Genomic DNA, 11,191 nt, shown 5'->3' with positions numbered 1-11,191 from the left:
TCAGAATCACTTGGATAGGTATAAACATTCCGAAGTTATTGCCACATAAAGTGAAATATGTCAGATTTCAAAAATGGTCTCTGAGCCTTAAGGCCAAAACAAGGTTGCGTCCTTAAGGGGTTAAAAACCTATTTATCCACTATATAGTCTCCAGGCTGTGGTCAAGTGACAATTCTAGTGGAACATCATGATGTCATAAAGGGTGATGTGTTGTTTCATTAGTGTCGTGAAATAAATATATTGCAAACAAACAACCTTAGTGTATCTACAATGGCTGTGTGCTTTAAGCTTTTTATTTTAGCCAGTTTCATCCCAATGGCTTCCAGCTGCCTTCAATGTAATTCAAACCTACTGGAAATATTTGGAAAGATAAGAACAGAAGCTATACCTATTCAAATAAGAGTCAGCAAACTTCGCAACCATTGTTACAGAATTCTGAAGGGTATAGCCAGCAATTTCTTTAAAGACTATGCTGTAAATCACTTCACAGGCATAATGGGTATGTATCATTGCATTGTTATTTTATTGCTTTCTGCATTAGATACAATGCAACTGGACTATACAAAGCTACAGTTCTAATTGTAGTAATTTAGATGCTTTAAAGATTCTGTATAGTACTGACTGATCCTTTAATATATCATATGTAAATGAGCTAAATGTTATGTTTGAAATAAGCTTCACATTAATATGTTGAGTACTCTACCTGCCTATTTCCCATATCCCCAAAAAAGGTTTCACAACCATTGAGTCCATCAGCACATTTGCTCCATTCTCCCCAGTGTAAATGAGACGTTACATAGTTGATACGGTTGAAATAAAGACACAGGTCCCTCAAGTCCAACCTATAATCCTTCCGTGTTGATCCAGAGGAAGGCAAAGACTCCCATGAGGTTGATGCCAATTGACTTATTAGGGGAAAAAATTCTTCCCTGACTCCAAATATGGCAATCACAATAAATCCCTGGATCAACGTCCCATCTCCAGAATCCAGTACTCATAACCTGTAATCAGGGGCGTAACTAGGAAAGACTGGGCCCCATAGCAAACTTTTGACTGGGGCCCACCTCCCCTTGTAGATAGTGCCTTTTTTACAGCCCCCCCTGTAGATAACGCCATACAGCCCCCACTGTAGAGAACGCCATACATCCCCCTGTAGATAACGCCATACATCCCCCTGTAGATAACGCCATACAGCCCCCCTGTAGATAACGCCATACAGTCCCCCCTGTAGATAACGCCATACAGCCCCCCTGTAGGTAATGCTATACAGCCCCCCCTGTAGGTAACGCCATACAGCCCCCCCTGTAGGTAACGCCATACAGCCCCCCCTGTAGGTAACGCCATACAGCCCCCCCTGTAGGTAACGCTATACAGCCCCCCCTGTAGGTAACGCCATACAGCCCCCCCTGTAGGTAACGCCATACAGCCCCCCTGTTGGTAATGCCATACAGCCCCCCCCTGTAGGTAACGCCATGCAGCCCCCGCCTGTAGGTAACGCCATACAGCCCCCCCTGTAGGTAACGCCATACAGCCCCCACCCCCAAAAAAAAAAATCCGACCTATAGTGGTGTGTCCTACAAAAGACATGTATCCCCTATCCACAGGATAGGGGATACATGTGTGATCGCTGGCAGCGATAGAGAGAACGGGGGACCGAAAGTCCCCCAATGTTCTCCATGACTAACCTCCGGAGTCTGCGCAGCTCAATAAAAATGAAAGGAGCGCTGGTCACACATACGCACAAGCGCGACCGGCGCTGCATTCATTTCTACGGAGCTGCCGACACAGACGGAAAAATAAAAAAGTTATGGCTTTCCGAATATGGCAACACAAAAAGTAAATGATTTTTTTACCAAAAGTATTTTATTGTGCAAACGCCATAAGAAATGAAAAAACTATAAACATATGAAATCGCCGTAATCGTATCGACCCGCAAAATAAAGTGAATATGTCATTTATAGCCCATGGTGAACGCTGTAAAAAAAAAACAAAAAAAAAACATAGTAGAATTGCTGTTTTTTAGTCACCAAAAATAGAATAAAAACTGATCAAAAAGTCGCATGCACCCCAAGAAAACTGCAATGAATTCCTCAAGGGGTCTAGTTTCTAAAATAGGGTCACTTTTGGGGTGTTTCCACTGTTTTGGCACCACAAGACCTCTTCAAACCGGACATGGTACCCAATAAAAAGGAGGCCTCATAATCCCCTAAGGTGGTCCTTTGTTTCTGAGGCCGGTGCTTCAGTCCATTACCGCACTAGGGCCACATGTGGGGTATTTATCAAAACTGCAGAATCTGGGCAATAAGTATGGAGTTGCGTTTCTCTGGTAAAACCTTCTGTTTTATAGGAAAAAAAATGGAATAAAAAGCTTTTTCTGACAAAAAAAAGAAATATGTCAATTTCACCTCTACTTCGCTCTAAATTCCTGTGAAACACCTAAAGGGTTAATAAACTTTCTAAATGCTGTTGTGAATACTTTGAGGGGTCTAGTTTCTAAAATGGGGTGTTTAATGGGGGTGTCTAATATATAGGCCCCTCAAAGCAACTTCAGAACTGAACTGGAACCTAAAAAAAATAAATTAGGCAATACTTGGCTTCTTACATTATACTGATAATAAGCAGTGCTCACCCCGAGATGACCCCAGTTTTGTCCGTTTGTATAAACAGAGACCCCTATTAGACCGTTTCAGTGCCCGGTTTTCCCAAGCATACACCCCCGAGAAGTGTATTTCTATTGATGAGTCCTTGGTAGATTTTAAAGGGAGGCTTCAATGCCGTCAGTACCTGCCGGGAAAGAGGGCAAGGTATGGCGTGAAGATGTATGAGCTGTGCGAGAGTACATCAGGGTATACCTACAAATTTAGGATATATGAAGGGAAGGTTACCATTATTCAGCCCCCATAATGTCGCACCCCCCCTCCCTTACTGGGAGTTAATGCAAAAATTTGGTGGGATTTTGTGCACCCACTACTGGACCAGGGTTACCACCTCTACCTGGATAATTTTTATACCAGCGTCCCACTCTTCAAGTGCCTCGGTTCCAGAAGTACTGTGGCATGCGGCGCTAGAAACAAATCTGAGAGGCCTCCCTAAGACTCTGCTTGGGCAAACACTCAGAAGGGGTGAGAGCAGGGCACAATCTAGAAGCAACATATTGTGTGTCAAGTACAAGACAAGAGAGATGTCACACCAGTATCCATGTACCTGTACGAGGTACCAGTACAGAGACCCCCAAACCAGACTGCATCCTGGACTACAATAGGTACATGGGAGGGGTGGACTTGTCAGATCAAGTCCTGAAGCCCTACAGTGCCATGCGGTATGGTATAAGAAGCTGGCCATGCACATCATTATCAAGAACCTAATCTTTAGGGACCAATAAGGGGGCACCCAGTACTTCTGGAATCGAGGCCACACGCATCGTACCAGGGCAACACTTTCCAGAAGAAGTTCCCCAAACTGGCAAGAAAGGAAAAAGTCAAAAGAGGTGCAAAGCCTGCTATAAGAGGGGGATAAGGGAGGACACAATATATCAATGTGACACGTGTCCCGAAAAACCAGGGCTCTGTATGAAAGTGTTTTAAAATGTATCCCTTCGATTTTTAATCTACCCTGATGCACTCCGCACAGCTTATCCCTCTCACCTTTCCCTTCTGAGCGCTGCTGTGTGCCCAGGCAGGTGATAATAGCAACTTGTAGGGTATTGCCATACCCAGGAGAACCCACATTACAATTTATGGGGTGTATATCTCCGGTGGCGCATGCTGGGCACAATATATCGGACACTGACATGGCATATATATATATATATATATATATATATATATATATATATATATATATATATAAAATTGCCACTGGTTTATGTCTTTAGGGATATATACTGTAATGTGACGATATCACTGTATGTTATTCAAAATGCAACCTGCTTCTGTTTGATACACAGTGCAGACTGCAGTAATGTCATTGCTTAGTACAAGTGTGAATGCACTAACATTGCCACTATTAGCTCTATGACCTGCTGGAGATCTGAGGTATATATATATAGATTAACTTTGTTACAAACGGATGTGGAGCTGGTTTCCAATAGTTTATTGCTATTAATGATTTTTCGATTTTTCGTTACTTGGATCTTGTTATTTTTATATATATTTTTATATTTTTATATATTTTTATTTATAATATTTTTATTGATATTTTATAATTTTATTTATCCAAATAGTGCTACCATAATCCGGTTAGATACCTTGGGGTTTCCCCGTTGGTATATTAAATTAGCCCACTAGATGCCGATAGAGAGCTCTCTGTTTATTGCATCTATGTATTATTCTAAGGCTAAGTAGCTATGCTGTGTAAACCCAGTAGATGCCGATAGAGAGCTTTCTGTTAGCTGCATCTATATATTATTATTCTACGGCTAAATGGCTGTGCTGTGTAAGCCCAGTAGATGCCGTTAGAGAGCTCTCTGTTTGCTGCATCTATGTATTATTCTAAGGCTAAATAGCTGTGCTGTATAAGGATGCAAGCCAGTCTGTGCTCGTCGTTTCAGCTGCTGGCTGCTAAGCCCTTATAAGGGCTGGTGACAAATACCAGTCGGTCATAGAGCTTGCCCTACGCGTTTCCTTGCTGTCAGTGTTATCTGCCGCAATTCATCAGGGGCCTGCAGATGGTAAGGGTATGTGCACACACACTAATTACGTCCGTAATTGACGGACGTATTTCGACCGCAAGTACCGGACCGAACACAGTGCAGGGAGCCGGGCTCCTAGCATCATACTTATGTACGATGCTAGGAGTCCCTGCCTCTCCGTGGAACTGCTGTCCCGTACTGAAAACATGATTACAGTACGGGACAGTTGTCCGGCAGCGAGGCAGGGACTCCTAGCATCGTACATAAGTATGATACTAGGAGCCCGGCTCCCTGCACTGTGTTCGCTCCGGGACTTGCGGCCGAAATACGTCCATCCATTACGGACGTAATTAGTGTGTGTGCACATACCCTAAGTGTTGTTGTTCATTTATTCATTATTAGCGTGCAATGCAATGAGTAGAATGGCATTCAATTATGCCTGACGTCAGGTCAGTTTGCTAGCCGCAGTTGGCGGCAGAATACTCCACAATTTAAAGAGGCTCTGTCACCAGATTTTCAAACCCCTATCTCCTATTGCAGCTGATCGGTGCTGCAATGTAGATAATAGTAACATTTTTCTTTTTCAAAAACGAGCATTTTTGGCCAAGTTATGAGCATTTTTATATTTAATTAAATGAGCCTTTCTTATGTACAACTGGGCGTGTTTAACCCCTTAATGACCGGGCATGTTTGTACCTTAATGACCAAGCCAGATTTGTCAAATCTGGTATGTCTGACTTTAACAGAGAATAACTCTGTGAAAGTTTTGAATATCCAAGTAATTCTGACATTGTTTTTTCGTCACATGTTGTACTTTATTTTAGTGGTAAAAGTAGACTGATACGATTTACGGAAATTAATTAAAAAATAGAAAAATGGAAGAAATTTTGTAAAAATTACCATTTTCCCCTATTTTTAACTGCAATATGTCACATATGTGCACACATACTGTACAATTTTTTTAATTAAATATATATTTCCATCTCTTTACTCTATTTTGGCAGCACTTTTGAAAAAATAAAATAAATTTTCAGCAATTTAGAGGACTTACAAATTGAATAATAATTTTATAAATTTTGAAGTACATTTTGTTTTCCTGCACCAAGCCAGGTTTTCAGAGGCTCATAGGTCTCAGAATGATGGAAACACCCACAAATGACCCCATTTAGAAAACTAGACCCCTTAAGCTATTTACCTAAGCGATAGTAAGTATTTTTACCCCACAGTTTTTTGCTAAATTTAATACATAGCAGGTGAAAAAAAAAATATATATTTTTTTCATAAAAGTATCAGTTTGAAGACCAATTTCTTTGTAAAGCGACCATGAGAATGAAGAAACACACCACAAAATCTATCACCCTGTTTCTCCTGTTTTCAAAAATACCCACATTGTGGCCCTAATGCGCTGCCTGGACACACGGCAGGACCCAAAAGGAAGGGAGCAACCGGAGGCTTTCAGGACTCATATTTTGCTTGAAAATGTTTAGACCCCACTGTACATTTGGAGAGGCTTTGAGCTGCCAGAACGATAGAAACTCCCCATAAACGACCCCATTTAGAAAACTAGACCCCATAACGTAATTATTTAGTGGTATAGTAAGTATTTTGACCCCACAGTTCTTTGCTAAATTTAATGCATATCAGGTGGAAAAAAAAAAATTTCACTTTTTTCATAAAAGTATTAGTTTGAAGACCGATTTCTTTGTAAAGCGAACATGAAAATGAAGAAACACACCACAAAATCTATCACCCTCTTTCTCCTGTTTTCAAAAATACCCACATTGTGGCCCTAATGCGCTGCCTGGACACACGGCAGGGCCCCAAAGGAAGGGAGCACCCGGAGGCTTTCAGGACTCATATTTTGCTTGAAAATGTTTTAGGCCCCACTGTACATTTGGAGAGGCTTTGAGCTGCCAGAACGATAGAAACTCCCCATAAACGACCCCATTTAGAAAACTAGACCCCTTAAGGTATTTATCTAGGGGTATAGTTAGCATTTTGACCACACAGGTTTTTCGCTAAATATATTGGAATTAGTCTGTAAAAATTAAAATGTACTTTTTTCTGAAACAACATAGAAATTTTTATTATTTACAAGGAATAACGAAGAAAATGCACCCCAACATTTGTAAAGCAATGTCTCCCGATTACTACAATACCCCATATGTGGTAATAAACTGCTGTTTGGACCCACAGCAGGGCTCAGAAGGGAAGGAGCGCCATTTGGATTTATGATTTTGCTGGAATGGTTTTCGGTGCCATGTCGCATTTGCAATGCACTGGAGGGACCAAAACAGTGGAAAGCCACCAAAAGTGACCCCATTTTGGAAAAACCTTCAAGGAATTTTTCTAGGGGTATAGTGAGCATTTACACCCCACGGGTCTTTTGCAGAGTTTATTGGAATTAGGGCGCGAAAATTGATATCAAATTTATTCTTACAGGCTTCTGTAACAGAGCGATCGCTGTACCTGTCCGTTAGTCCCGGGTATCAGCTGTAATACACAGCTGACACCCGCAGCGTATGGAGCAGGCTCAACACGTGAGCCGGCTCCATACATCAACCGCCGCACCATGATGGGCAATTAAGTCATAGTGCTCAAAGGGGTTAATGCACAGCGGATGGTTCAAAGTGAAAATTGCAATTTTCCACTGATACGCCATTTTAGTGCATAATATGTTGTGCCCAGTTTGTGCCACAGAAGACAAATACCTCATAAAACGTTAAGCGGGTTCTCTCGGGTATGGCGACGCCATATGTGTGGGCGCAAACTGCTGCTTGGGCACGCTGCAGGACTCAGAAGGGAGAGAGCGCCATTTTGCTTTTGGAGCGCAGATTTTGCTTGGTAGGTTTCTGTTTTGGGTTTCGCTGGTATTTCAGTTTATAATTTGGGGGTATATGTTATCTGTGCGGAGAACATCAGGGCATAATAAGAGGTTATAATAATGGGGTAAATAAATAATTATCCACAGATGTGTGGCCAGTGTCGCACTGATAAATGGTGCCCGATCTTATCCACTTTTGGACACTCTGCACATTTTGCATCGCCATATTCTGAGAGACAGAACTTTTTTATTTTTTCACCACCGGAGCCGTGCGAGGGCTTATTTGTTGCGGGACAATCTGTCGTTTTCATTGGTACCATTTTGGGGTACATGTGATATTTTTTGATCACTTTTTATTCAATTTTTTTGCAATCCTGAGCAAAAAAACAGGAATTCTGACACCGTTTTTTAGGTTTTCTTTTTGCGGCGCTCACCGTACGCTATAAATTAAATTTTTACTTTATTCTGCGGGTCGGTACGATTACGGCGATACCAGATGTATATAGGTTTGGTCCTTTTTTTTAGCGTTTGCGTTAGCGCTTAGCGTTTAGCGTTTGACTTATTTATAAAAAAAAAAAATTCTGTGTCACCATATTCTGAGAGCCATAATTTTTACATTTCTTAGTCAAAAAAGCTGTGTAAGGGCTTGTTTTTTGCGGGACGGATAGAAGTTTTTATTGGTACTATTTTTGGGTACATGCGACTTTTTGATCACTTTATTCTTTATTTAGGGAGCGGTGGTGACCAAAAAAATTGCGATTCTGTCGTCGTTTTTCATTTATTTTTTTTGCGGTGTTCACCGTGCGGAAAAAATAACATTATAGTTTTATAGTTGGGGTTGTTACGAACGCGGTGATACCAAATATGTGTACTTTTTTAACGTGTTAATTTTTTTTCTATAATAAAAGTCTTATAGGAAAAAAAAGCATTTAGTGTTTATAGAACTTATAACTTTTAGTTTTACACTTTTTTTAAAACATTTTTATTACTTTTTTTTTACTTTTTTCACTTGTCCCACTAGGGGACACTTAGTCTTGCAGCTTTGATCGCTGCTAGAGTACATTACACTACACACGTAGTGTAATGTACTCTAACTGTCATTGTGACGTGACTGTCACACTGACAGGAAGCAGAGGAGGAACGGCCGGAGGGTGTTCCTCCGAGGCTTCCGTACATGGCAACCCGGAGGTCATTATCTGACCTCCGATTGCCGTGACAAGCATCGGTAGCCCCCACGATCACTTCGTGGGGGCTGCCGATGTGCTTCAAACCACTTAAATGCGGCGACGGCAATCCGTCGCCGCACTTATGGGGTTAACTGCCGAAAGCAGCGGCGATGGTCCGCTGTCCGGCGAGACTGATGTCTCAGCTGTCTAGGACAGCTGTCAGCGCGCGTCTGTCACTCTGTGTTTACACAGAGTGACAGTTTGAAATGCGGACGAAAATGAACGTCATGGTGCGGGAACTAGCAGCCGACCATGACGTTCATTTTCGTCCTTGGTCGTGAAAGGGTTAAAGTTATGTCCAACTGGGCGTGTATTGTGTTCGTTACATCTGGGTGTGTTTACTTGTTTTACTAGCTGGGCGTTGTGAATGGAAGTGTATGATGCTGACGAATCAGCATCATCCACTTCTCTTCGTTACCACCCAGCTTCTGGCAGTGCACAGACACACAGCGTGTCCTCGTGAGATCACGCTGTGACGTCACTCACTTCCTCCCACAGGAACTTCATCATGTCGGACGAGCGAGGACACGCTGTGTGTCTGTGAACTGCCAGAAGCTGGGTGGTAACGAAGAGAAGTGGATGATGCTGATTCGTCAGCATCATACACTTCCATTCACAACGCCCAGCTAGTAAAACAAGTAAACACACCCAGATGTAACGAACACAATACACGCCCAGTTGGACATAACTTTAAACACGCCCAGTTGTACATAAGAAAGGCTCATTTAATTAAATATAAAAATGCTCATAACTTGGCCAAAAATGCTCGTTTTTGAAAAAGTAAAACATTACTCTTATCTACATTGCAGCGCCGATCAGCTGCAATAGGAGATAGGGGTTTGAAAATCTGGTGACAGAGCCTCTTTAAAGGAACAGTGTCATCGCAAATAATTTTTTTATATGTTAAAGATGTTAGTGCTTTAATAAAAACGTTTATATTCATTTGTGTGTTTGTGTTTTACTGTTTCTTATTTTTACACTTTTTCTTCCCTATGGGGGCTGCCATTTTTTGTTCCATTTCTGTGTGTGTCGATTAACGACACACACAGACATGGAATACAGCAGCCACAGTCCCATAGGGACTGCGAACGGCTCCCGTCCCATTGACTGCCGTGTACGGCGTCTGTGTGGGAACTGCGCATGCGCCGCTCCCACACAGTCCTATTCGAAATTGGCGCCGTCCGGCGCCATTTTCCTGTGGACCGGAAGTCGCAGCCGGACAGTAATATTACTACTTCCGGTCGCGGCTTCCGGACTTGTGCACATGGAACAGCGGCAGCAAACGGAGCGGACGGGCCGGAGGGAGCCGCGGCGGCAGGAGCAGGTAAGAGATTTCAATGTATGTTAGTGTTTGTGTGTGTTTACTACTGTATGTAAACCTACTACACTGTGGGTTACCTCAAAAAATGGCGACACACAGTGTAGGAGGTTAAACCTTTCAAACCCCTCGTTTATCCCGGCACTAGTCGGGATAAAGGAGGGGTGGATGCTGAGAGCTCACTAGAGCGAGGGCTTTTAACCCAATGTTGCAATGCTGCAATTTGGGAACAGCCCCATCTAGTGGCCAAAAATGGGTAGTATTATAAATTAGAAATAATTTATAATATTTCCTGGCTCGTGCCAAAAAAAAAAAAAAAATTTGAACAATGTTTAATCACCCACACACTAAATGTTTAAATTTTAAAAAAAAAACATGTTTTTCTGGCAACACATTCCCTTTAAGGTGGAGAGTCCACCCCCATTGTAATGTGACAGTCTATCGTGCCGGTCGGCACGTTCAGCAAATCACTCCCCCTATCAGGGGCTCATCCGTATCAAGCCAATCACAGCGGTCGGGAGACCTGCCGCCCCAGTGTAGCATGAATGGGGATCATTGGCTAGACGGGATGCACTACATGTAGTGCACAGGTCCCTGCCATGCTCCCTGACGTAAGAGCCATGGGAGGTTCCTGGAATGACTCACTCTACGTATCTGATTTCAAAGTGCCGAACTGTCACTCAAGGCTTTTCTGCACATACATGGTAAGGTGCAAAGTATTAAATATGTAATTCAAATGACATTGATTGTGTGAGCAGGTTTAAGTGCTATTATTATCCTAAGCTTCTGGCTACACTTGACGTTTTTATTTGTGTAATGGACACTCCGACTTTGTATACGGAAGGGTATATGTACCTGGATATAAGTTAACCTTTGCTTTGGGGCTTGGACGGGAATGCAAATGCATTATTATGCGTGGTATGTGTACTTATCCATTCTATTGTTGTAGATATTGCATATTTTATATGGTATATAGACTCTGTATACGGGAGGGTATATATAGGTAGGTATGAATTAACCTTTACTTTGAAAATTGGACGCAGGTACAAATGCATTATTATGCAAGGTTCGTTGTTTATTTATTTATTCATGCATTCTATTGCTGTAAATATGATAAATAGACACTGAAGGGGGGGTTTAATTCGATGTTCTTATATGAAGCTGGTGAATGACATGTAGTCATTATTGCCTTG

The 11,191-nt window shown here is 42.1% G+C and overlaps 1 protein-coding gene across 1 annotated transcript in view; it reads left to right on the top strand.

Moving 5' to 3' along the window:
* Window positions 1–268: 268 nt before the first annotated feature.
* Window positions 269–11,191, top strand: part of IZUMO2 (IZUMO family member 2) — a 103,216-nt gene continuing 92,293 nt past the window's right edge. Inside the window, exon 1 of the mRNA XM_075840825.1 lies at window positions 269–499. Within this exon, the coding sequence (XP_075696940.1) occupies window positions 271–499 (229 nt within the window). The 5' untranslated portion in view covers window positions 269–270. The remainder of the gene's footprint in view (window positions 500–11,191) is intronic.

Source organism: Rhinoderma darwinii, chromosome 10, assembly GCF_050947455.1.
Source record: "Rhinoderma darwinii isolate aRhiDar2 chromosome 10, aRhiDar2.hap1, whole genome shotgun sequence".
Classification (NCBI taxonomy): Eukaryota; Metazoa; Chordata; class Amphibia; order Anura; family Rhinodermatidae; genus Rhinoderma; species Rhinoderma darwinii.
The sequence above is the reverse complement of the archived record's forward strand: the minus strand, read 5'-3'. Positions and strand labels throughout refer to the sequence as shown.